A 25,211-nucleotide genomic window follows, 5' to 3' on the forward strand; every position below is an offset into this window, starting at 1 on the left:
ACAAGTGATAGAGCCAGCCTTTGTTATCTCGTCATGAAGGAAGATGGTCTGGTAAAACTGTGGTTTTTATAAAATCGTCAAGACCTCAATATAATGTCATCAAGCCGTGACCGTGTATCCCCTCGTGTCTGTTCGCGCAACTTACAAACACGACACCACGTGACCTCTCTATGGCGGAATTCCACTCGTCAGTGACAGCATGCCAAGAGATGCTTCTCCCTCAGTTGCTCCATTACTGACCTCCTGAGAAGCGCAGCCAATGAGCGATGTGCCTATCTTATTCTTTCTTTTCCAACCTCTCACACTCACTCAGCATCTGGTTGATCGCCATTGCATGGCTCAAAGGCGATTAACCCAATGTTCTGCATCCATATTTTTATTTTTTGGTGGGATACTATTTTCATTTTACATTGCAAGACGTTTGTGTTTGAGGAATAAGTCGAACTTGTAATAGTTAGTGTGAATCCGGAGCTTGTGTCATTGAACGAGATACCTAGATACCTTTGGCCAGATATCTCCTGCGACCATATAAGATGTTTTAAATCCTCTCAAAATCATCACTTGCATCTGGTTGATTGGCCCTCTTGGTAGCTTAACGGCTACCACATGACCATCAATCAAATGTAAGAAATCCCTTTTTGTTCTTCCCCCATTGAAGACAAAATACCAAGACGCGCGAGTTCGAAAGTAACTCGGCCGTTCTCTATTCTTTTTCTTCTTTCTTCAACGTTGCTTTCCTATAACCAGCAATGATGCACAACTATTACACACACCTCTGTCCCTTTCTTCCACTTACCTTTTTTCACACTCAACAACAAGGTCAATGTTTGTTCAAAATCTTGAATTCACTTGATCTACCTCCCCTCTCCCACACCCCATGTAAATGCAAAACCCTCAGATGCTGCCTACCCAACAAACAAATCCAACCCATACCCAAGCCAAACGCCACGCCCATTTCCCCCTCTCGAGAGAACCAGAAGATCCTGCCCCTGACCACCAAAACAACGCCATCAAAATGCAGAGATACGACCCCTTAGACCACCAGCAAAACTCCCACCATACTCGCCACCAACCACACCACCCCAACCCCCAAACCCCTCTTATTCCCAGCACTTATCCCCCCCAAACCATTCGGCCCATCCAACCCCTCCGTCGCCTTGGTCGGATTCTCCACCCTCGTCGCCCCCGGCACCCCCCCCTCCCCCTTCCCTATCTCCTCAACCCTCGTCCCCGTACTGTTAAACCTCGTCGCCGCCAACGAAATCTCGTTATTCTCCAAGTCATAAACCACATACGCACTCCTCAAAAACGTATCCCCCAGCACATTCGTCCCCTCCCCCGCCGGCGCAATCCCAAACAGGCACGCCTCCGTCCCGTCACTAAAAACCGGCCTCCTCCCCGAGCTCGTCACAAGGTCGAGCACAAGCTCATCCATCCCCACATTGATCGTCGGCTCCGTAAACGTAAACGACAAAACAGCAGTCTCATTGTCGGCAAGCGAGCAAGGAACATACGCCGCGTTAGCCTCAGGATCGTACTGCGCGTCGACAAGGTCGAAAATATCTTGCACCATCCGGTCGGGGAGGTACGTCAAGCTGCTGCCGGTATCCAATAGCACAGCCAAGGCGAGATCGCCGCCTACCTGCGCCGAGCCGAGCTCGACTTTCGTCAACGTGATCATAAACTCGGCATACACCCCCGCCTCGGATTCCACCGGGAGGGACATCAACGGGGGAACAAACTTTTCCGTGTCGACACCGCCAAACAGAATATTCCCCGTGTCAGCATCGAGGTCGTTCAGCCACAGGGAATAAGCGTTTGTTTGGATCAGCCCGTCGGCCACCATTTGCGCGGGGAGGTTGTTGTAAGGTCTCATTCCTGCCCTGCCGACTTGGACTTCGTTGATCGGGTACCCTATCCCGAGGATGCCCTGGGCGTTGTTGGACGAGTATCCTATGCCAAACTGCAACCTGTCCAGCGTGGCATCGCCAAAGGTGACGGTGTCGGAAACGTAATCCCCCGAGGCGCCGGAGCCGTCGACGTAGGAGATGTTGAACCAGGAGCCGATGTACTCGTACGTGCTTGAGCCGTTGGCCGAGTAAGTGCCGGCGTATTTACAGGGCGCCGAGGACTGGGTGCATAGGGAGGAGGATGGGGTGTTGACCCAGAGGTCGGACGAGCCGGTGTCGAGGTGTAGACGGAGGGATTTTGGTGGGGTGCCGATTGTGCCGTTGATGAAGTAGAGGGTTTCCTAGAAACGTGTAAGTGTTTACCATCCTGACACATTATTCGAGGCCAGAAAAAAAAGAAGAAAAAAGGAAGAAAAAAGGAAAAAACAAGAAAAGAAAAAAAAAGAAAAAAGGAAAAAAAAGAAAAGAAAAAAAGAAAAAAAAAAGAAAAAAAAACAAAAAAAAAAAGAAAAAAAAACAAAAAAAAAAGGAACGTACCTGATTGTCCAAACCGACCTCCATGCTCCCTCTCTTTCTTAGCTGATCTCGATGTAATGGGTTCTTCGGCGTCCTCCTCTGAATATCCATCCCCACAACCCTCGGTCCACTTCCATCTCTTCGTTGTTGTTGTTGTGTTGGCGTCGTCGGTGGCAAAGAGAGAGCGTCTATCGTCTGACCCGCAAGCGAGGCTGCAACAACCAAAAGAGGAGTGGCTGTCTTCATCCTTCCGTTGCTCTCGAAAAGAAAATGAGTGTATGGTCTCGAGTATAAAAATGTAGTCGAACAACCAACGACACAAACAAACCCAACAATCTCTTCCAAGAAACCGCTTATTGCAGTAGTTGCTATAATGGCAGCATGAGGTACAACTTCTCCAAAAAAAAAAAAAAAATCCAAAAAGAAATCCAAAAAAAAAAAAACCAAAGAGTGAGTGACTATATGTAAGCCCCCCTTCGTCAAGGTCCCCTGTCTCTCCTTAGGTCCCGAGTGGTTGGTAAGGGCAGCAGGATAGCAGCCGGCGAACAGACGTTCAGAAAAAGAGCAAAAAGCGCAAACCCGTTTGTGCTCGGCAACCGCAAGGACCTAAAAAGGTAATAAGAGCAAACTCCTCCTTCCCAAGAACGCGACGTGCGGCAGTGTAGGTAGCTCGTAGACGTAGGCCAAGGCCCGAGCCGGCGCGACTTGTTCTTTGCGTTCTTGGTGTCGAAGAGGGAGGGGGGCCGAGTGGCAACTACCTTGCCTGCTAAGGTAGGTAAATGTGCCAAAAACAGAAAGAAGAGAAAAGTTTAAAATAAAATTGCCCGCAAGAGGGCGAGGGGTCAAAGAAAAGGAAGGGACGAAGGGAAGAGAAAGAAAGGAAAGAAGGAAGGAGCGAGGCCCAAGCCCGAACTAGCGAACCATACACAACTGGGAAAAGAAGACAGAAAGAGAAGAGGTTCCGGAGATGGAACCGAACTCGTTCATCAGTCACTTGTCCAATTCATCATTGATCATCCCTCCCAGAGTCCCAGAGGAGCCGGGAACCGGGGGCCCGGTTTGGCTTGAGAGAGGGGGCGGGTGAGATGCATTGCGTGCCATCTCTTTCACTCGCCTTGGCTCTCTCTTCACCGTTCAGACTGAAACGATGGGCAGAGACCAGGCAAAGTTGAGGATCTGGCGGACCAGGATCATGACGGATGCCAATGTCCATATCGGGGTCATTGATCTTTGGCAGCTTCTCCTTCCTTCTGTCGTTGAAGATCTGCGACATTGCGACCCAGGAAAATATTTAGCGTCGATGTTAGCATGTCTCGCTACTGAGCCCTTCAGCCCTATGCTGATTGGCTTTCCGATATCTTCACCCGTTTGTCCCGTTGAGGAGATAATCGTCAAGAAGGGCCGACATTCCAATCATGAGGAAACAAAGGGTATTGTCAAGTGTACGCGCGGCCAGTTCCATCGCAATTCCTTGGAGATGGACCCCGGATTCCCAAGTCTGTGGAGAAGAGGTGTGGTAGAGGCCGTTTTGGGTAGCCGGGCTATCCCGTGCCCCTCACGTCTTCGTCATCATACTAGTGAGCAGCCGGATCGTCCGGATGGGCTGTTCCTGGGAAGCTTTCAACGACGTGGGGAAGCAGATGAAACGTCGACCAGATCTGATACAGCCCATCTGTGCGCAATGCGCTGCGTGGGTGTGGTTGCGTGGACATCAGGGTCATAGCTGACTGTGAAAGATATAAAAGCGCGTTCAGGCCATCTCCATACTAGTCTCCGAGGGAACTGGGTGATTGGAAATGCTCTGCTTTGGCTCAGCAATCGAGATATAAAAAGCGCTCCTTGAGGATAGAGTTGGGGCTAATACCCATGGTGTTGTTTCTGCTGGTATTAGCGGCCGTTGTTGAATTGTCCGGGGAAGCCTGAAGATTTATTGTGGGGCATCAAATGCTGGGTAGGTAAACTTCACTCACTTACACCCCCTCTCATACCATACATAAAAGAATCTTGCGCAACCCAACCCCCAATTCCCAACCCCGACAGCTTGCCTCTCGTCTCACATCGGACATTTCTGTCGGCTGTCAAAATGCCATTCCTGACACGCCAATCACATCCCCCATATATATCCCCAACCGCAGCTCCTTCCGCCCGCAAGACATCGCCAAGCAACATGAACTCGTCAGCTGCTCTCTTCCGCGGCCTGTGCGACCCAAAGAACCTCCACGTTGGAACACACGTAGAGATTGGAGGAAGGAAACCCTTTTATTGTGCTGCCTAGATGCTTCGCAAAGTTGATGCTCAGCTGGGAAGAAGTAGCTACGGAGAGGTAGGTAAGCTGGTATTAATAGCAAGAGGAGAGAGCTGGTTTTGCCTTTGAGCCATTGCGGTTGTCCATCATCAATTAATCTTTGTACATGACAGACAAGATTAAAGCTATCACGATATCCCCAACTCCAACGAACCTCAAATCCCACATCTCTCTCTCTCTCTCTCTCTCTCTCCCGCTAAAGACTACCTGCTACAACGAGGACGACAACAGCAAACATGGACGAAGCACACTACAGAGACCTCGATCGATGGTACTCTTCCCTTCTCCTCTCCCCAATACACACCTAACTAACCTCCATCCGTCAACAGCCCAGACTACTCCGTCAGCCTCCCCCTCCTAAAAAAAAAAAGAAATAAAAAAAAGAAAAACACCCCCTGATTACCCTCTAGCCCTTCTTCGGAGCCATAGGCTGCGCCCTCTCCATAATCCTCACCGTCTTCGGCGCCTCCTACGGCACCGCCAAGTCCTCTGCCGGGCTCTTCTCCTCCGGCGTCCTCCGCCCCGACCGCGTCATGCAAAACACCCTCCCCTCCATCATGTCCCAAATCCTCTCCATCTACGGCCTCGTGATCTCAGTCATCATATCCTCCTCCCTGACCGAGTCCGTCCCCCTCTTCACCTCGTTCCTCCACCTAGCCGCCGGCCTCTCCGTCGGCCTCTGCGGTCTCGCCGCCGGCTTCTCCATCGGCATCGTCGGCGACGCGGGCATCCGGGCGTCTACCCAGCAGCCTAGGCTCTACACCGGCATGGTCCTCATCCTCATCTTTGCTGAGGTGTTGGGGTTGTATGGCGTTATTGTTAGTATCCTCATGATCACTAGGAGTAGGGAGGGGAGGGCTTGTTTGGAGTAAGAACACCATCAAGGCTTTTGAGCAGAGTGGGAGAGACGAGAACGGTCGGTGTTTGATAAATCGAGGGTATCAACGTTTCGCTCTCTGCTTTCTACGTCATATAAATTCCATCTTGGTCTCATCACACCTCACTCGGGTTGTTAAAAATACGCTCACCACCCTGACATCATAACCCCCCCCTTTACAAAGCCCACTCCTCCAAATCCTCCCCCTCCGCCACAAAGGGCTCATTAATCCTCCTAACAGCATAATCACTGCACAAAATACTGTTCTCTTTCGTCAGCCAAACATCTCAGCCTCTCCGCTTCGGAAAAAAAACTCACCAAGCATCAGCAACCAACCCATCCAACTCCCTCACCACCCTCTCCCTCCTCTCCCCCTTCACCACCCCCTTCCCAATCAGCCCCTGAATCTCCCTGATCCTCCTCCCCTTCGCCGCCCCGCTCTGCTCCAGTACCCTCCTCCCCAAACAGTCACTGTGAAACGCGTGCTGACACGGAAAAACAAAAAACTGCCTCGCCAGCAGCGGCAGCCCGCAAACATAGCACTTCTCCCCGGGCTCCACAATCGCGTACCTCCTGTCCAGCGCCGCAATGTCGACCTTAATGTTCGCCGCCGTCAGGCTGCTCTCGTCCATCTCCTTCCGCAACGCATCAATGCTCCGGCTGTACTCCTCCAGCGCATTGCAAATCTCCTCTTTGAAATCGTCAATCACGACGAAATCTGGAAAAAACGGGATCAAATCTTCAATCTTGAGGAGGTCGTTGCAGCGCTTGAGGAACTCAATCGCGGCCTTGATGCCGTTGGATTGCGAAATGACCTTTTTCGCGACAGCAAGCCAGAGTTTTTTCCGCAGCGCAGGGTTCGACATGGGCCGGTCGGCAACGATGGACGCGAGCTCGATCTTGTCGTGCGACAGGGCCAGGTCTACAGCCTGGACGTACTGTCCCATGCTGGTGTAAATATGTGCGCAAGAGAGGACCCGGTGGTTCTGTATGCACAACCTCAGCGCGAAATCCTGGTCGAAATTCGGCTCGTCCCCCTGTGAGGCGAGATAGGCCATGAGCTGGGACTCGTCCGTTGACGAGTGCGAAGCGTAAATCGACACCAGAGTGTTGTGAACAGCCGCGTCTGTCGAGCCGAGCTGGTTAACCACATACTGCAGATACCGAACAGCCTGGTTCTGACTCAACGGCCCCTTGAAGTTCCTGTCATACTCCAGCAACGCCGGGATCAAATTCCGTGGGTCAAGGTTGCTCTGCCGCATCAAGATATCGACCAGCTCGGTAGCGGCATGCGTCATAAGCACGCTGCTGTGCCGGTAAAACACCCCGGCATCGGTCTGCCTCTTGAGCACCTTGAGCGCCTCCGACCACCTCTCCCTCTGAACCCAGTACGACAAGACATAATTGTAGTCGTTGACGACATTGGCATAATACAGCAGCTCCTCCTCCCGGCCATGGCTGCTGATGATATCATAGACAGTCTGCCGGTCAAGATCCTGCTTGTGCTTCGTGACAAAGTCCTGAAACTCTGCCCTCACGGCCTCGAGCTGCTCTCTCGTCTGGGTCGGGCTCAACGTCTCAGACAACTCCGCCCCCGTGATGATAGTGTCATCCAGCGAGTTGAGCTTGGCCATAAACACCTCCACCAACCAAGCCGCAATCATGACCCTCTGCATTACAAACGACCTCTTGTACGTGCCCAGCTTGGTCAGCAAGTACTTCCTCAGCGCATCCGGCTGGTCGTTGTCGATAAACGTCAACGCCACCTCCTCAAACGGCTTGCTGCTCTTCCCATACACCCCCGCCGCCTCGCTGTGCTGCCCCTTTCCCACCATGTGATCCCCATGCGCAATCGCCACCGCATCCTTCTGCGCGGGCGTGCGCGCGTGCTGCAGTGCCGCCTCAAAGTCCTCAAACTTGAGCATAATCTTCCAAATATCCCTATCCTCCTCCTTGGGCACAATCTCCAATATCTCCTGCGGCGTAAACAACCAGAAAGTGTTTTTCTGAACATCCACGCTCAACCCCACCGCCCTCTGCCCCTGCTCCAGCGCAATCTGATCATAGACAATATCCCCCGTCAGCCGATTGGCAACCACCACCCTCCTCCCAACCAAGCAAATAACATGCCACTGCGTCAACGCCACAGCCTCGACATCATCCGTCGAAACCTGTCTCTTCCCCCCCGCAGCCTCCACCCCATTCGGATTCGTCAGCTGCCCTTTGGCCAACAGCCTCCCCTCATTGAAAACCCTGCTCCCCAAATCCCCCGTGTTCCCATCCACCAACAGCCGTCCATGAAACACCCCCTGCGAACTCAACCAAGCAAACGCCCTCTCGGGCACCTCTTCCTCCCTGAACCTCGTCGGATTAACCCCCTGCTCCACCACATCCGGGCTCACCACCAAACTCCCTCCCTGCCCCGGCCTCCCATCCCCAAAACTCACCGGCTGCTCCCCCTCAAACAACCCCCCATAAATCCCTTGGTGCCCCTCATGCCCCCTCCTCCCCACCTTTCCAACCCAGTGCATCAGCCTCCCCCGCGTAGCCACCAACACTCTCCTCACCTCCCCGCTCCTATCCCCCCCAGGCAGGGAATCAACCCACAACCCCGTCACCGGCCCACCCTCACCAACCTTCCAAACCAGCTTCACATACTTATCCTCCTTGCGATAAAACTCATTACTTTGTTCAACGAACGCTTCATAGATATTCCCATCCGCCGCACCAATCAATATCTCCCTCGTACTACTCGTCGGCAGCGCAGGCGACCAGGCCACCGCCTCGATGGAGACACCCCGGAGTTTTGCCAGGGGGCGGGGGGTGTCGGACTGGGAGTGGAGGTAGTAGTTTTCCCCGAGGGAGGTGGCGATGAGGAGGTGGGAGGCGGTCGGGTCGAGGAACATGCGGCGGATGATGCCTGATTCGGAGGGTTTTTTGGGGAGGTGGATGTCTATATCATTAGCGTCTGATACTCAGAGGGTGGGGGGAGAGAGAGAAAGAAGTACCCTGAATCTCATCAGGTCTGTTGAGATCAATCCTCAGGATCCGCCCCGACGAAAGAGCGAGGATGATCACATTGTTGGCTACCTGTCCCGCGACAAAGTCGTCGTAGATAGGGAACTGGAGCTGGACTTGCTCGACGTTGAATAAAGGCAGAGCGGTATCAGTGGCGAGGTCGGTGAGGGCGTCGGCGGCGACGAAACCGCCGTTCGTCGTGGTGGTGGTGGTGGTGGTGGTGGTGATGGTGGTTGGTTCGAGTGCCATGACGGGTTATGTGGATGGTGGAGAGACGTGGTGGTTTGAATGTTTCCGTTAGGCTTTTAGATGGTACGCATTGTGGGTTGGGGGGGTTGGTTTGTGTCTTATTGACCAGAATTGGGTTCCTTCAACCGAAAGAAAAGTGATGTCGTCGTCGCAAAAAGTTGGAGTTAGCTACCTACCTAATGCAAGTTGTGTTGTTGCGTTGCAGAAGGCACCACCACCGCTGATCGGCAATGTGATGCGCCGCCACAGAGGTGCACCCAAGGTACCCCGAACCTATAGCTCCAAAGGCAAGCTTCCGTCCCCCTTCCCTACGGGAACCCCAACCACCGACCACCCGGCTCCCGGTCAGCCCCACATGACACCCCCCTATACAAACTTCTCCTGTTGCTCCTGTTCGTCATCTGATTCATCACCACGTGTGGACAACACAAGTTCAAATGATTTGCATGCAATACTATATACATAGAGTTGTTGGTTTGGGTATCTATATATACAAAAAAGAAATATCATCCATCCAGTCCTCCCCCTCGAGAAAGAATATCCAAAAAAGCAACAGAGAGGGAGGGATGGGGCCAGCTCAATAGATACGAAAATGATGAGCACACTCCCGCCCCATCTCCAGCTCCCCAGACATCAATCTCGTGTCCCTCTGCCATTTCCTCTCATCATAAAGATAACAACCCCAAGCCCAACAGCCCCCCAACAGTGATAGCCAGCAGCAGTCCTAAAATAAAATAAAAATAAAAAAGAAGCCGACAGGTGCCAATCTACCCTGATGTCCTCCCCCCGTTGTTCTTGATCACATCAATGATATCTCGCTGCCTCCCTCACCCCATTGGTTCGTCCGATAACCTTTGCATCGTCCGTACCGACCTACCCCCAATCGTGCTCTCATCCCCGCTGTAATCATTCAGTTCCCCATTCTCCGCCAGCCCCTTCGCCGTCCACTGCCCAGGCACCAGTGGTTTCCTTCCCACCATGACACGCAACTTGACCACAAACGAACTCAACCTGTCCGGATCATCCGCAATCGCCTTCGTCTCCTTCGAAACGGTATCGCACAGACCCCTGACATACTTCTCATCCATGTCCAGATACTTGGTCAGCAACCTCAAACACTGAGCCTCGATACCCGTCACAATGGAAAACAGCCAAAACTTTCCGTAGCTGACGTTTTCCCTCGACCCAATACCGAGGTCGTAAACCTGCTCCTTGATGTCGACAAACCCTGCTTGAATCAACAAGTCCTTATTCATATGCACCCCCCTAGGTCGTCCAGCCCGTTCCGCCGCTTCGATGGATGCCTTGGTGAGAATATGCGCCGCTGAACCTTCGGGAAAGAAGGACAAATAGTTATCATCCGAGAACAAATCGTCCCAGTCAATCACCTCGATCCACCCCCCGGGCTTGATGCACATGAACGCCTGACTGTAGATAAACGACCAGTCCGTAAAACACCCGTCCATATTCCGAATATGCACCAAGTCCACTGCATCCATCGGTCTTATCCATTCGTCCTCGGCGTTTTCAATGTGAAATTCGATGTTGAGCGGCACCTGGTCCGTCGGCTGGATAGGCGCAATATCCGTCCCAAATACTTCGCAGCGAGGGTACTTTTCCGCCATGCCGATCGCCCACTCCCCAATACCCGTCCCAATGTCCAGGATGTACTGTGGGTTGTCCAGTGGCACTGTGGTAAGTTCAAGGTCGAATAGCTTCAGAAACACCTGATGCACCACGTATTGCCGCGTCTGTTCGGTTTCGTCAATCGGCATGTAGTAGTCGCCGCAGTACGTTCGTCCATATTCTTCTATGTAATCGACATCTTCGGCGTAGAGCGTTCGGGACGAGTCTCTGCGAGTCGTGGTTAGTTTGCACATCCCATGTGGGGGCTGAAGAGATTCGGAGAACAAACATTGTCGCGGCGTCCATCCCATACTCGAATGGATATTCGACCTGGTGGGCCGGTTGGACGGTAGGGTAGGTGCTCATGGCGTACACCGACCGGGCGTGACCCGGGCGTTCTTCTTCCTCCTCGTAGCCGTTTCCTTCCAAGTCCTCGTCCCCGTCTTCGTCAACCTCCAACACAACCCTCCTATCCCCTTCCACAACCACCACTCGATATTCCGTCTCGGGGTCCGTGTCGACCTCGATAGGTTCGCCAAACGTGCAGGGTGGTGGAGTCTTGTCAACCGGCGATCGACAATGCGACTCCTCCTTCTTTTGCACGTCGTGCGTAGCAGGCAACAAGCCGTTTCCGTTTCTGATAGTCTCGACCGAGTTCATCGCCACTGTTCGTCACTGTCCTATTTTCTCCCTTTGCCTTTCCTAAGCACTGCTGACTATGTCCTCCCACCTCGGCCGCTTTCCCCCATGAGAGTTGTCCCGACAAGATATCCTGCTCACAAAGCTGCTATTCGACTAGGTAGAGGTGACGGCGCATAGGGTAGGATTCGAAAGGCGCAACACGCGCGCAATTGTCTCGGTTGTTTGTAGGGAACGAGAAAGGCGTTTTAATTGTTGCCGATCCCACCATGGGTCAAGTGAGAGGGATTTGGGGATGTGTGACCACAACCGGCTGTTGTTCCCCGTGTGAGGCAAACCGCGGGTGCGAGAGCCGAGAGGGCGGATATGGTATCAAACCCGGCTCTGGCCACAAACACACACACACACACACACTCACACACACACATACACAGATACACACACACCAAGTGCCGAGAACGGAGATATGGGAAAAGTCAAGGGCAAAGGTGGCAACCAAAAATATAACAAGAATGATAAAATAAGAAAAGAAAAGAAAAAAAGCCGTTTGTCCCGCTGCGATGGATGGGATCCGAAAACGGGATGGATGGATGGAATGTTCAAAAAGCGCCGATACCGTTGATTTGGTTCGGCCACCTGCCCATGGTCAGATGTCAGATGAAAGGGTGGGGGAGAGAACGAGAGACAATGAAGGAAGGGTAGGGAAGAGAGAGAGAGAGAGAGAGAGAGAGAGAGAGAGAGAGAGAGAGAGAGAGAAAGGGACAAAAAAAACGTGCAGGCGAGACGGGCAGAAACAAACGAGCGAAGCGGGAGCAGCTGTGGGCTGCTTGATGTTCTCTCTCTCTCTCTCTCTCTCTCTCTGTGTAAGGTTAAGTAAAGGTAGGGGGGTGACTTGATCTGGACTGGGCCGGTTCTTGACGCTAGCGATATGCAGCAGGGAATCCACTGAGAATTCCCTGGCTCCTGGCTCCTGGGTACCGCCGCGACGCTACGATGCTTCGTTACGAGGCCAAACGAGCGGAATCGATCCCGTCTTTTTTTTTGTTTTTTTTGTGCTTGCTTTCCATCCTCTTTTCAGTGCTCAACTCGAGCCCGGCTGACTCTGTGTCTGACTCTGTCTCTATCTCAATGCTCTCCATCACTAACAGCATCCGCCATCCGCGACCGCACACCCGAAGTCTGTCGAGCCTGGACTCGGCCTGTGATGAACAGCTGCGCGCCTGGGGATCCCTTCCCCCCCGCTCGCGGACCACTGAGCGGGAGAACCCTTGCCAGGGGTGTGGGGAACTACGCTCGGGCCAACCGAAACCAACCATTGGGTTGGGACGTTAAGCACGGGCCCTTCCAATGTGGTTTGTTCATTCAGGGCAAAAGAGGGCAAACCCGTGGCAGCGGTTCAGTATTGTTGTGTCTTTCTTTTTACTTCTTTGACCGTTATTCGCCTCGCTTTCACCCCTCAGCATACATAATGCACTCACTCGGACTATAGCCCCCGAGAAGAGAAATCGGCTAGCTCTTCTAGTTCTCGGACAACTTCAAAAGTCTCTCTCTCATCAGGACGGACTGTCATTCGATTCTTGACATATCCATGATCTAACACAGCAAAGATCATCGTCAACCTCTTTCCAAAACCCCCTCAAACCTGGTAACACCCAAACCCAAACCGCTCCGATCCGACAGCGCGGGCGGCACTTCCCTTCCGATATGTCCACTCTTCTCACCCTGCCCCATGGGAACATCCCATCTTTTTACGTCTGTCGGTTTCGCTCAACTTTTCGATATCCCCTTTCTCAATATGCTTTGCTGGCAACTCTCTCTCTCTCTCTCTCTCTCTCTCTCTCTCTCTCTCTCTCTCTCTCTCTCACTCACTCACTCACTCACTCACTCACTCACTCACTGTTATCCTGCTGTTCTGTTTCTGTTTTCTAGGCGTACCCGATCCAATGCCACAGGCCCTAGTTAGGGTACCTTAGCTCACTGATCCTCTATCAGCACCCCTGGAACTCGCATGTGAGCTTCGAACACGTCCTGGTTGTCGGTATCCAAACAAAACCCGCCACGACAGCAAAGGTCTCCAAGCGTGCATTGTAAACGAGATTTGCTTTTCTTTTTTTGTTTCCAAAGATCCCGAGGGTTTGGATCGGGTCCCGCCTTTAACAAAAGATTCCAAATTCACAACTTGCGACTTCAGCTTCTACTCTATGCATTCTCTTGGTTTTGGATACTCGAGCCACATTGTGGAATTACAACAACCTGAACACAGGCTCAAGATACCTAGCCATATGTCCCCGAGTTCCATCAAATAAACGCAAACCACACCCAATTCCTAACTCTCCCCAAAGTCCCCAAAGTGGACTCAGTCATTAGTCTCGAACCTCGGTTGGCTTTCCCCCTCCCTGTTCGCAACCCCAACCACCCCCCCTTCCCACAAGGAAACAAAACTCCACCAGCTCGCGCACAATTGGACTTCACAGCTATCCATACACACATATCACAAGCACTCGTAGTAGGTAGCGCGGTTACGGTATACGATACAGTGGATGCCTTACCTTCACCTTCCCAGCATATCGGATACGCGCCGCCGAGCGGTCCATCGAAGCGAGCATCTGCTCCATCCCGAGCGTCGTCGGTCGGAGAGAAAACCTCACAAGCGAAGCGAGCGAGCCAGCGCTCAGACACTTTCATATGTCAACATGCCATGCTTTATTATGCTCGAGTCCCCGCGAGCCGCCATGGCAAATATCTTACTACAAGCTCAATCTCGGCGTGTGAATGCCGGCCGGCTGGATAACTTCAATTTATTGGCAACGACCGACTGCAACTCTTACAAAGCAGCTTCATCACACACACCTATTACTGAGAGAGAGAGAGAGAGAGAGAGAGAGGCATAGTCAACCGCAGGAATGATATCTCATATTCATAGGAAAACCCCTTAAAACCTACTCCATAACCCCTGTTCTCTTTGCCCTCCCCCCCGTCAGTCTCTTACAACTCTATTCATCATCTCTTCACTAAACCCCCAACAACCTCAACCTCCTCAACTCCTCCCTCGTCCCCTCAATACCCCCCCCCGCGCAAAGTGACACCTACGTCGCCACCACATGCTGTCCCCCCCCACCAACCCCATTCTCGCTCCTCGTCTTCCTCTTGCTACTAAAACCCCCCTCCGCCCCTTGAGGGTGATCGCTGACAGGCTCATGATCGCTCACTACCTCCATCCCCGTCACCACCGGAAACGGGCTCAACACCTTGCTGATATCCCCCCACCACTCCTCCCCAAACCTCCTGTACCACTCCACCGTGATCCTCAGCCCCTCCGCAAAGCTCGTCTTCTGATCCCACCCCAGCTGCCTCAGCTTCGTCCCATCAACCGCATACCTGTGGTCGTTGAACGGCCGATCGTGGGTGTACTTGACCCACCGACCAAACTCGTCGGGCGTCCCGTGAGAAATGCCCATCTCGTCCAGCAGCTTGCCGCAGAGCGACAAGTTGCTGATCTCATCGTACGATCCCACATTGTAAATCTGGCCCAGCTGGCCCTTGTGGAGAATCGTGTCAAACGCGTCCGCCGCGTCGCCCGCAAAGAGGTAACGCCGCGTGGGCGAGCCGTCGCCGTGGAGGACAACTGGTCTGCCCCGGTTCAAAAGGCAGGCGAATTTGGGTATGATTTCTATTCCTCGTCAGTAACATCACCACACACACGGCTTCAAAACCGGGCCAATAACTCACTCTCGGGATACTGATGCGGTCCATAAACATTGTTGCTCCGCACAATGATCACCGGCAGCTTGAAGCTCTTCTGATACGAATGCACCAGCATCTCGGCCGCCGCCTTGCTCGCCGCGTACGGGTTCGTCGGCGCCAGAATGCTCGTCTCCAGCAAGTCGTCGTCATCGTCCTTAACCTCGCCGTAGACCTCGTCGGTGGAAATATGGATAAACCTCTTGATGCCCACCTTCTTTGCGCTCTCGAGCAAGACGTGGGTCCCGTACACATTCGTGTGGGTGAACCCGTACGAGTTGCCAAAGCTCAGATCAACATGCGACTGGGCCGCAAAGTGGAAAATGGTGTCAATGTTGTACCGCTCGAGGCAGCCCAGGACCTCGGAGGGGTTGGTGATGTCGCCCTGGTGGAAGGTAAAGTTTCGTTTGTCGTTGAGGACTCTGGTGTTGTTGAGTGAGGAGCAGTAGTCTAGCTTGTCGAACGAGACAACGTTGTAGGCGTGGGGGTAGGTTAGTGTGAGGTGACGGACGAGCCAGCAGGCGCTGCGGGAAACATTGTCAGTTCCTGGGAGACCGAAATGCCGAGCCGGGTAACTTACATGAAGCCGGCGCCTCCCGTGATCATGATATTCTTGACATCGGGCAATGGGTCAAACTTGGTGCTTCCCGTGAAGATGGGCGCCTCCTTCCAGATGCCGTAGTCCTCGAAGAAGCTGTTGTTTCGGCCGGGAGGGCGATAAGCTGGAAAATTGCGGTGAGCATAGACGTTCGGCTTTTAGATGCTCAAAAAGACGAGGGCTGCCTTACCATTGACTGACCCAGCGGGCGAGACTGCCCCAGCCGCGATGGTCATTGTCTCCTTTAGGTTTTGTGGGATATAAAGGTATATATGGCGAGAGAGAAAGGTAAATAATGCGGAGCGCGTGTTGTCCGTCAGGAAGAAGTTGAGGCGGGCTGTTGGTTCAAAAGAGAGAGCAAGCAACCTGGAACGACGACCGGATCCTGGAGCAGAAGAGTAAGTACGAGCGAGGAATGCAGACCAGTATGATGAACCCTCCCTAGATATCTCTCTCTCTCTCTCTCTCTCTCTCTCTCTCTCTCTCTCTCTCTCTTTTTTTTTTTTTTTTTGTTTTTTTTTCTCTTTCTCTCTCCCCGCAACACGCACCAGCCGATAACAGACACATATACGTACCTTACCCTTCCTCTTGTTTCATAGGAATTGTTGATGTCGGTGACATTGGCTTGTTGCTAATAAAAAGTAGAGGTCAAGCAGAAGCAAAAAAAGTACCATGTGCAGGAAAGCAAGCAGCAGCAGCAGCAGCAGCAGCACCACTCATGGCAGTGAGACGGAAGATCGGCCCAAACGGGCAAGGCCTGGCTTTTTTTTTTTTTTTGTGTTGCTTTGCTGCGAAGGAAAGGGTGAGCACAACTGCGAGGAAATCGTTAAACGGTACCTGATATGGAAAACGCAGAAGCCCCCTTTGCCTTTGCTCCTTCAGCTTTCCCAGCCTGTCACCGTCTGATCACTTTCCCGCGTTTGTTGGTTGGCAGAGTTCAGGGCTTCAGCTCCTTCCAGGCACACGAAGTAACCAAGCATGGAAACTAAGTACCAACAAGGCTCCAAGGTGGTCCCGTAGGTTAGGTAGACACACGTCCACGTAGTAGATGGAGAGAGAGCTATCATCTAGCGCGCCGCTTCCTCATCAAGCAGGTCTCCAAGTTCATGCCTTTATGAGGTGTTCAGCCAGCCCTCTACAGATGGTATGGTTGTTGGCCATCTGATGATGTGACAAGGGGACCCGTCCGTTTTCTCGGCCGTGATGGGAGGGGACTGGAAGGGCTGAAGGAAGGGGTCCCTGCCTTGGTTTGGCGGTAGTTCAGCGGAGGGGCAGGGCAGCAAGGGCACCCCCACCGAAACAGAGTGTGGGCCGAGTGCTTCAAGCGGGGATCATTTTAGCGCGCAAATCCCCCGTCTCAGGCAGTTCACCTATCTCCATCAATTCCAAAAGCCCGTCGGCGAGGTGTTGTTCAATTGGGTACGTACTACCTAACGGGTAATAGTCACCGTTTTCTTTTAGTGTAGTCAGGAACGAAACATCCACCTAGACCGCGGAAAACGGGCAGTATTATTCCAAAATACGCCATGCATATCCGTATCCTCATCCATTCTTCCAGCTCGACGGCAGGGGGGGGAGGGGGCCTTTCTTTCTCGAACCACCATCTGGAATGGGCCTTGTCCATTTTGACGGCGCTATACGGGATCTGTGCTGCAGATTTCAATAGTTTTTGTGCCGACCCTGAATTCCAGCCGCAATGAAAGAAGGCCCGGGGGATGGGGGGGGGGGTGTTGCTCTCCTCGCCGCAGGGCAGGTAAGATCAAAGTCAGCACCCCTCCCCTCGAACGCGGTGAGATGGCACTTCACAGTGTGGTAATTCCGATCAGCTCGGCTTACCTTATGCCTTTCAGTATAGGGAGGATCGGCGCGCCTCATCGAGGGGAAGGGGGGGAAGGGGGCTTATCTTCTTCTCGCTTGACAATCCAACACACTGATTTTCCCTTCTAGGTGATGATATGAGTATTCTCACCACTTTCTTCCGCTTCGACCTCAACTTTATGTTTCCACATATGACATATCTCCAACCTTCGTCCAACTCGCAAGGTTGAGATCGATCGACTTGAGCGACGCTGCTATTGTGCTATACATGGCCCAATAGCAGGCCATACTCTCCTTGACGATACCACCTCACCAACATAAGCTTAAGCAGACACTATAACATTTTATTTTTATTTTTAATTAATTAACCCCCAACTTCTGCCCATTGATTCTCTCCCCGCAGCAGCGAGCGCGGCCGCCGTAATGGCTGCTACTGCATCGACCGAACAACGCAGCGAGGGACGGGCCGGTTCCTTCTCATCCTCCTCGTCCGACACGGCGACGCATGTCGGGAGCAGCACCGTCTTGGCGCGACTGGGCGACGAGGAAAAGCTCACCCCGCCAGAAGACCTCGAGATTCACGAGCTGGAGGAATACGGGGACCACTCGTCCAACAGCGAAGATGATGCGCTTCTCATGGAAAAGGATCAAGATGAGCCGCCCAAGCCGCCTCAACCACCGCCAGAACCGAAGAAGAGTTCTTTCTGGTCGTCACTGATATGGATGACGGTCAACACTTTGGCTACAATCGGAATTGTAACCCCCCCCTTTTTGTCATCTTCACGAACTGACTGTTGAATAGGTCTTCACCAACAAAGCAATCTTCACCGACCCCTCCCTGAAACTAGCCCAGCTCTCCTTCGCCTCCTTCCACTTTCTCGTCACCTACCTAACCCTCTTCACCATCTCCCGCCCCCGCTTTGCGTTCTTCGTCCCCCGGCGCGCCGCCATAAAAGACATCCTCCCCCTCAGCATAGCCATGTCCCTCAACGTCATCCTCCCCAACCTCTCCCTCGCCTTTTCCTCGGTAACGTTTTACCAACTCGCCCGGATCTTGCTAACCCCCACCGTCGCCCTGATGAACTACATCCTCTACCGCGCTACCCTCCCCAGACTCGCGATTTTGGCTCTAATCCCCGCCTGCGTAGGAGTAGGCATGGTCTCGTACTACGACTCCCTCCCCACGAGCAACACCAACATCAAAACCACCTCCTCCCTCGGGGTAATTTTTGCCTTTCTCGGCATTTTTGCCTCGTCTCTCTACACCGTTTGGATTGCGTCGTACCACCGGAAGCTGCAGATGAGCTCCATGCAGCTGTTGTTCAACCAAGCACCTCTTTCGGCGTTTATGCTGTTGTACGTCATCCCGTTTGTGGACACTTTCCCCGAGAGCTGGGGGGGTGTGAGCGGGAGCAAGTGGGTGTTGATCGGGATGAGCGGGTTGTATGCTAGTTTGATAAACATTAGCCAGTTTTTTATTATCGCGCAGACGGGGCCGGTGAGCAGCACGGTGGTGGGGCATGTCAAGACTTGTACTATTGTCGGGTTGGGGTGGGTGACAAGTGGGAGGGGGGCGGGGGATAAGGGGGTGGGAGGGGTGGTGGTGGCGCTGGGGGGGATTATTGCGTGAGTTTTCCTTGGGTGAAAAGGGGGGTGAATGTGCTGACTGGTGATAGGTACTCGATTGTGATGCTCAAGGAGAAGAAGAAGGGTGGGAAGTAAAATCAAATGTAACATATGTCGTGTAGGATGGGGTTGGTTTGGGTTGGGTTGGTATAAGGGTGTTGATATCTCTGGGTAGGAAATTCGGGCAAGGCGTTTACGGTAAATCAGGATTACAGATCTCAAGGGGGGGGGGAGGGTTCGGGCATTGGCGAGAGCAAGAGGGAAATGATGTTGGCTTACACCCTTTCAAACATCCCAATGCTTCCATACCTTGGCTACAAAACAAAAACCAATAAATAGTCAAAATATCATAGTCACAAATTAATCGTAACAAATGGCCATTCATTACTACTTGAGTATACACGAAAACCACGGGTATCAATTTCGCCTCCAGTCTACAAGTTGAAGCGCGTCCTCTTCTTCTCCATCTTGGCCTTCCACTCCCACTTGAGCGCATCCTCGCCCTCACTCCCCGCCCTGCCAATCCCCTTATCAACCCTACGAAGCTTGAGCGTCATCCTCGGGCCAATCTCCTGAAGACCAGCACGGATGCCCTGCATACCCTCCATCTCCTTGCCCTCTGCCGTGACGACATTCTTTTCCGTGGCTCTAGCTTCACGGAAGACATAACGATGACGGCGGAAGAAAATGTAATCGCGCTGGTTGTGCAGCGTTACGACTTGTCTGCCCTGCAACTCAGGTCTGGCTGGGAAAAGCGTGTTCATCGACTTGGCGGCGAGGAGACCCAGCGGTGTCTTGAAGTTGTTGAGGAGCAGCTCGGGGTAGTGGTTGGTGGCGTTGCCGTGGCCCAACAGAGACTTTCCTGGGAGGTAGTTGCGGATGGAATAGGTGAGGGTAGGTCCTGGCGCGGCATCTTCGCTGTTGAGGTGTACGATGCTCATCTGGTGGGGACGCTTGAGGTCCTCGTGGACGACGACGAGAGCTGTGTAACCACGGTCTGTCGCATGTTAGCATGCGATCTTACGGGAAAGAGGTAGAGAGGGAAAACATACTCTTTGCAAACTTTGCAATTTCCCTGACGCTGTACTTGTGACCCCAGCGGTGACCGCTACGCCTGATATAGGTCGAGTTGGGGAAGATGGCGCCGATCTCCTCGGCCTCCTTGTGTATCGTCGCGTTGAGCGAGGTGGTGACGAGAATCTTGGGCATCGGGGGAGGTTCATCGCTAAAGAGGTGCTCGAACTGCCGCGTAAGAGAATCTGGCGTCAAATCAAGGTTTGTTGATGTCGTCGAAGGGGCAATGCTCGGTTGTCTTTGCGCCCGTTTCCTCTGCAGCTTCTCCTCGCGCTCCTCGTCGTCTTCCCCATCGTTTTCAGAGTCGGAATCCAACATGCTGTCGGCATCGTCGTCCTTTTCCTCCTCGTCATCCTTCATCGCAGCATCCGCCTCAGCAGCAGCGGCAAGCTCGGCCTGTTCCATGCGACGGCGCTTCAAAGCTGCCAGATCAACCTGTGCCCCCAAGCTATCGTCGTCGACATCGTCCCACACTCTCTTCTTGTCAATGCTCGCGGGCTGGTTCTTGGCAAGTCTTTCCTCTCTCAATTCGGGGTTCTTGGCCTCCTCTCTTCTGCGGCGATGGCGCTCTTCGTGACGGGCCTTGTTGGCGATCTTCTTGTCCTCGATGTACATTTGCTTGCGTCTCAATTTGTTGCCCGTTTTCAGGGACAGGGAAGACCCTCCGGAGCGTGAAGACCCCATTTTGGCGATTGTTTGCGGTGGTTAGTGAATTGGTCGAAGAGGTTTTGCGATGGTGACGGCGATGGTTGATTGATAGCGATTGGGAATCTCCAAAAAAAAATTTGGACGGCTGGCTGCAATCGATTGTTGATCCATGCGCTCCGGGGGACCCCAGCACTCACTGTTGACGGGCAGCCCACAGGGTTCTCAACGGGTCCGTGCATCGAAATCCAGAAGGCGGGACAGTGAGGGGCACATCTTCTTGGAAAATAGCGGTTAATTGAATTTCCGCTGATTCATGCCCCTCCAACCCTGAAGCCCCGGACAGTGTCTCGCCGTAGAATGCATCCACCGTGCCATGGCTGGTGTGGTGCCCTGCTGTGGCAGCCGTTTCCTGGGTTTCATCTATCGGGTCTCGAAAAAAAAAAAGAGGAGTGCCTTAGAAAAACGGCCACCGTGACTCACTGAGAGGGGGACGAGGCCAACACTTGCAATTGGGGGAATGAAGCCTCTTCTGTCCCTCATCCTCACCCGCCGCCTGTCTTCACCACTTGTTGCTGGCACTCCACTCCACTCCAACAACAACTATACATCTGTAGTAGCCCCTCTCCGTAGGCTTCACCGTCCAGCCTTTGCCCCGTCTACCCCGCGCCTCAAGTTCCAGATACCGCAGACCAACAAAAAGAAGCCCGAAAAGATGTCGACAGATGCCACCACCCTCAAGGGCCAGCCCCTCGACAGGGCCGCCCTCGACGCCATGCTGAGGCGGCGTCTCTTCTACACTCCTTCGTTCGAAATCTACGGCGGCGTCTCTGGCCTCTACGACTATGGCCCGCCGGGTTGCGCTCTGCAGGCCAATGTCATTGACCTCTGGCGCAAGCACTTTATCCTGGAGGAGGACATGCTCGAGGTGGACTGCACTGTCCTGACCCCCCACGATGTTCTCAAGACCTCCGGCCACGTCGACAAGTTTGCCGACTGGATGTGCAAGGACCCCAAAAACGGCGAGATCCTCCGTGCCGACCACTTCGTCGAGGACATCCTCGAGCAGCGGCTGAAGGGCGACAAGGAGGCCCGCGGCCTGAAGGTGGAGGAGAAGGAAGAGACAGACAAGAAGAAGGCTGCCAAGAAGAAGAAGAACAAGGGCGGTGTTGAGGCCGTCAGGCTTGACGATGCCGTGGTCAAGGAGTACGAGGAGATTCTGGCTCAGATTGACAACTACAACGGTGAGCAGCTGGGCGAGCTGATCAAGAAGCACGATCTCCGGAATCCCGCGACCGGCCTCCAGCCCACGCCTCCCGTCTCCTTCAACCTCATGTTCCAGACCTCAATTGGTCCCAGCAGCAACCTCCCCGGTTACCTGAGACCGGAGACGGCCCAGGGCCAGTTCCTCAACTTTGCCAAGCTCTTGGAGTTCAACACGGGCCAGATGCCGTTCGCCTCTGCCTCCATTGGCAAGTCTTACCGCAACGAAATCTCTCCCCGCGCCGGCCTCCTCCGTGTCCGCGAGTTCTTGATGGCCGAGATTGAGCATTTTGTCGACCCGGAAGGCCACAAGAAGCACGCCCGCTTCCACGAGGTGGCCGACGTCGAGCTTGCCTTCCTCGACCGCCACACTCAGCTCTCCGGGTCAACGGTCGTCAAGAAGCAGACGATCGGTCAGGCCGTCAAGGAGGGCCTCGTCGACAACGAGACCCTCGGCTACTTCCTCGCCCGCATCCTCCTCTTCCTCAAGAAGATTGGCATCGACGAGAAGAAAATCCGCTTCCGCCAGCACATGGACAACGAGATGGCTCACTACGCCTGCGACTGCTGGGATGCTGAGCTTCACACTTCGGCCGGGTGGGTTGAGTGCGTTGGCTGTGCCGACCGCAGCGCGTACGACTTGTCCGTCCACGCCAAGAAGACTGGTGCGCCGCTTGTTGTGCGTCAGCGCCTGGAGGAGCCGATCACTATTGAGGAGTGGGATATTGCGATTGACAAGAAGAACTTTGGTCCTTTTTACAAGAAGGACGGCAAGACGATTGAGAATGCTCTCCTGGCCACCACCCAGGAGCAGCGTGGCGAGCTTGTGAAGCAGCTGGAGGAGAACGGCAAGGTTGTGATTGACGTGCCTGGTGTGAACAACGGCAAGGTGGAGGTTAGCAAGGACTTGCTGGCTATCAAGTGGGTGAAGCGTGTTGAGAACGTGAGGGAGTACACCCCCAACGTGATTGAGCCTTCGTTTGGTATCGGCCGTATTCTGTACTCTCTTATGGAGCACAACTACTGGACCAGAGCCAGTGAGGGTGGTGATGAGGCCCGTGGTGTGAGTTACCTTTTTAACAGTCCTGTCTGAGCTCGTGTAAAACTAACTCTGTAACATCAGGTCCTCTCCTTCCCTCCGGCCGTCGCCCCGACCAAGGTCCTCATCGTGCCTCTCTCCTCCAACAAGGACTTTACCCCCGAGGTCCGCAAGCTCTCCCAGAAGCTCAGGTCGGCCGGCGTGTCCAGCCGGATTGACGACTCGTCTGCCAGCATTGGCAAGCGGTACAGCAGAAATGATGAGCTGGGCACTCCGTTTGGTGTCACGGTTGATTTCCAGACTCTGAAGGATGGGACGGTGACGCTGAGAGAGCGGGACAGCACACGGCAGGTGAGGGCGGAGGAGGACAAGATTATTGCGGCGATCAAGGCGCTGGTGGAGGGGACCAAGACGTGGCAGGATGTGGAGGAAGAGTTGCCGATTTTTGAGGGGCAGCAGGAGGTTGAGGTTGTTGTGAGGTAGGGGGTGGCTGGGGAAGAAAAATTGTAAATAGTTTAAATGGTTTGATAGTGGGGGGCGGTCAGCAAGCAAAGCAAAGCAAGCAAGCAGGGTTAGATTAGCAGGGTGTTTTAGAGATGGCTGTTGGACACTTTGGAATCTAGATGTTTGTTCTTCTACATTTTAGTACCTGTTTGCTAGTGGTGTAATATGGGACTTGTCTATCTTGGCCTTGGGCCAGAACGGTACTACTAGTGGCAGCTTTTAGCTATTACTCGACATCGACATGGACACCCAGATGACGTTGCCCGCAAGGAAGAAAGGGAAATAAGCAGAGGTCGAAGCTTTTGCTTTCGAGAGAGGCCGCCAACGGGGCGCTTTAAAAGTCTTGTTTGACAAGGAAACGATTCCCAATCAGCATGAAAAACATGTTTTCTGTTGCATATTCTTTTTCTCTCCTATGTCAAAGCCGGTTGTTTTGGCTATTCCTCTCTTGTTCTTTTCCGCGACAGTTGAGTCGACCCCTTATCTCCACCGGGAGAGGGCATCGTTTCGGTGTTGATCACTTGATGGGAGGAGAGTTGTCAGTTTACCCCTTCTTTTACGGGATGAGATTTCTCTCTTCCGATCCCTGTGGCGGGATGGCGGATGAGACGAGTCAACAATGGGCATGAGTCGTCGAGTTGCGGGAAAGGGTAGGTTCAGATTTTGGAGGCGGCGGCTAATAAACCACTTGACTCGATGGGGGGGAGGGAAGGGGTTGGTTATGCTGTTGTGATGTGAATTATTCTTTGCTTCTTCTTGCGACATGTTGAGCAGCTGGTTTCTCTTATCAAAAAGGTTGTTTCTCCACTAGGGCTGGACAGCCTGTAGAATAGCATGACATTTACAATTCACTTTGGATGGTATGTATCTAGCTAACAGTGTCCGTTAGGTGGGTGCTCGAATCATAAACACATACCGATGATGCTTCCCCTGCCTGGGCTATGATCACCACCAAGAGCGTAGGAGGAGGATCCTGAAACGGCGCATACCTTTTTCGCTCAGGCAAAATGCAACGCTGCCACTGGGCCCCGCGATGATGAGAGAGCTTCTGTTCAAGATGAAGGACTGAACCCTTGCCAAGCCGGGCCTTGCATCGTTTCCAACGGCGGCCGGGGGGGAAGTGCAGCAGATCCTCAAGAAATGGGGTGACTTTGCTTTGTGATCTGCAAGAGGTTCCCAATTAGGCGCTTGGTGTTTTTTTGTTTCTTTGATGGATGAGGTTTATGTGTGTGTGTGTGTGTAATGTCTTCAAGGCGGCTGTTGGTTCACCAACAACAGGCCTGAGTGATATCCGCGTTGAATCTATCGCTGAAAGGCGGGGGGGGGCCAAGGAGGTCCCGGAGAAGTTACACATGGTTGGAAAAAATAAAAGGCTCCAACCTGGCTTGAGTGGGTTGCTTGGGCCGGTGGCCAGGAGGGAGGACGGGGACCTCCTGAGCTGGGATATAGGTTGTAAGAAGGTAAGGTTGGTGGAGGAGGGGGGGGGGAACCTGACCTAGGTAGGGCTGCGGCGGGTGAGGTTCTTTCGACGACCCCAAGGCACATTAGATCGAATATACCGGACGTAGGTGTAAAATCTTACCAACTGCATGTTCAGCTTTTTCGGTTATATCCGGCATCAAGGCCGATACATATCATGCCGCCGGCGGGACTTGCAGATATATAGCGTACCTATCTTGGGGAAGATGTTCTTCAGCAACTGACGGGCTGCTGGGTGAGGTGAAGGGGCCGTGTCTCCATTGTTCCAAAGTCTCAAACATGCA

General features: G+C 53.3%; 8 protein-coding genes across 8 annotated transcripts; 3 read left to right on the top strand and 5 right to left on the bottom strand.

The window, feature by feature from the left end:
• Nucleotides 1–838: 838 nt before the first annotated feature.
• On the bottom strand, nucleotides 839–4,357 carry QC762_708310 (uncharacterized protein). The gene is made up of 2 exons (XM_062893675.1): nucleotides 2,448–4,357; nucleotides 839–2,251 (listed from the first exon to the last, which is right to left on the bottom strand). The coding sequence occupies exons 1-2, from the start codon at nucleotides 2,670–2,672 to the stop codon at nucleotides 1,034–1,036; spliced, it is 1,443 nt and encodes a 480-aa protein (XP_062739509.1). The 5' UTR covers nucleotides 2,673–4,357; the 3' UTR covers nucleotides 839–1,033.
• Nucleotides 3,819–5,603, top strand: QC762_708320 (uncharacterized protein; the record flags this gene model as incomplete). The annotated part of the gene is made up of 3 exons (XM_062893676.1): nucleotides 3,819–5,002; nucleotides 5,061–5,073; nucleotides 5,142–5,603. The coding sequence occupies exons 1-3, from the start codon at nucleotides 4,968–4,970 to the stop codon at nucleotides 5,601–5,603; spliced, it is 510 nt and encodes a 169-aa protein (XP_062739510.1). The 5' UTR covers nucleotides 3,819–4,967.
• A 181-nt stretch (nucleotides 5,604–5,784) lies between these two features.
• On the bottom strand, nucleotides 5,785–9,195 carry PEP3 (tethering complex subunit; the record flags this gene model as incomplete). The annotated part of the gene is made up of 3 exons (XM_062893677.1): nucleotides 8,617–9,195; nucleotides 5,945–8,561; nucleotides 5,785–5,869 (listed from the first exon to the last, which is right to left on the bottom strand). Exons 1-3 carry the CDS (start codon nucleotides 8,873–8,875, stop codon nucleotides 5,785–5,787), a joined length of 2,961 nt encoding a protein of 986 aa, XP_062739511.1. The 5' UTR covers nucleotides 8,876–9,195.
• Nucleotides 9,196–9,702: 507 nt separating this feature from the next.
• QC762_708340 (uncharacterized protein) lies at nucleotides 9,703–11,977 on the bottom strand (the record flags this gene model as incomplete). Its single annotated transcript, XM_062893678.1, has 2 exons — nucleotides 10,791–11,977; nucleotides 9,703–10,729 (listed from the first exon to the last, which is right to left on the bottom strand). The coding sequence occupies exons 1-2, from the start codon at nucleotides 11,159–11,161 to the stop codon at nucleotides 9,703–9,705; spliced, it is 1,398 nt and encodes a 465-aa protein (XP_062739512.1). The 5' UTR covers nucleotides 11,162–11,977.
• A 2,232-nt stretch (nucleotides 11,978–14,209) lies between these two features.
• On the bottom strand, nucleotides 14,210–16,904 carry QC762_708350 (uncharacterized protein). Its single transcript, XM_062893679.1, has 5 exons — nucleotides 16,055–16,904; nucleotides 15,670–15,864; nucleotides 15,462–15,603; nucleotides 14,870–15,405; nucleotides 14,210–14,810 (listed from the first exon to the last, which is right to left on the bottom strand). Exons 2-5 carry the CDS (start codon nucleotides 15,713–15,715, stop codon nucleotides 14,227–14,229), a joined length of 1,308 nt encoding a protein of 435 aa, XP_062739513.1. The 5' UTR covers nucleotides 15,716–15,864; nucleotides 16,055–16,904; the 3' UTR covers nucleotides 14,210–14,226.
• On the top strand, nucleotides 16,886–19,319 carry QC762_708355 (uncharacterized protein). The gene is made up of 4 exons (XM_062893680.1): nucleotides 16,886–17,268; nucleotides 17,330–18,053; nucleotides 18,100–18,923; nucleotides 18,974–19,319. Exons 2-4 carry the CDS (start codon nucleotides 17,721–17,723, stop codon nucleotides 19,017–19,019), a joined length of 1,203 nt encoding a protein of 400 aa, XP_062739514.1. The 5' UTR covers nucleotides 16,886–17,268; nucleotides 17,330–17,720; the 3' UTR covers nucleotides 19,020–19,319.
• On the bottom strand, nucleotides 19,289–20,927 carry RPF1 (Ribosome production factor 1). The gene is made up of 2 exons (XM_062893681.1): nucleotides 19,976–20,927; nucleotides 19,289–19,920 (listed from the first exon to the last, which is right to left on the bottom strand). Exons 1-2 carry the CDS (start codon nucleotides 20,679–20,681, stop codon nucleotides 19,358–19,360), a joined length of 1,269 nt encoding a protein of 422 aa, XP_062739515.1. The 5' UTR covers nucleotides 20,682–20,927; the 3' UTR covers nucleotides 19,289–19,357.
• Nucleotides 20,913–23,597, top strand: GRS1 (Glycine--tRNA ligase 1, mitochondrial). The gene is made up of 2 exons (XM_062893682.1): nucleotides 20,913–22,968; nucleotides 23,029–23,597. The coding sequence occupies exons 1-2, from the start codon at nucleotides 21,163–21,165 to the stop codon at nucleotides 23,425–23,427; spliced, it is 2,205 nt and encodes a 734-aa protein (XP_062739516.1). The 5' UTR covers nucleotides 20,913–21,162; the 3' UTR covers nucleotides 23,428–23,597.
• Nucleotides 23,598–25,211: the final 1,614 nt, after the last annotated feature.

The sequence above is a fragment of the Podospora pseudocomata genome, chromosome 7, assembly GCF_035222375.1.
Source record: "Podospora pseudocomata strain CBS 415.72m chromosome 7, whole genome shotgun sequence".
In the NCBI taxonomy this organism is placed as follows: Eukaryota; Fungi; Ascomycota; class Sordariomycetes; order Sordariales; family Podosporaceae; genus Podospora; species Podospora pseudocomata.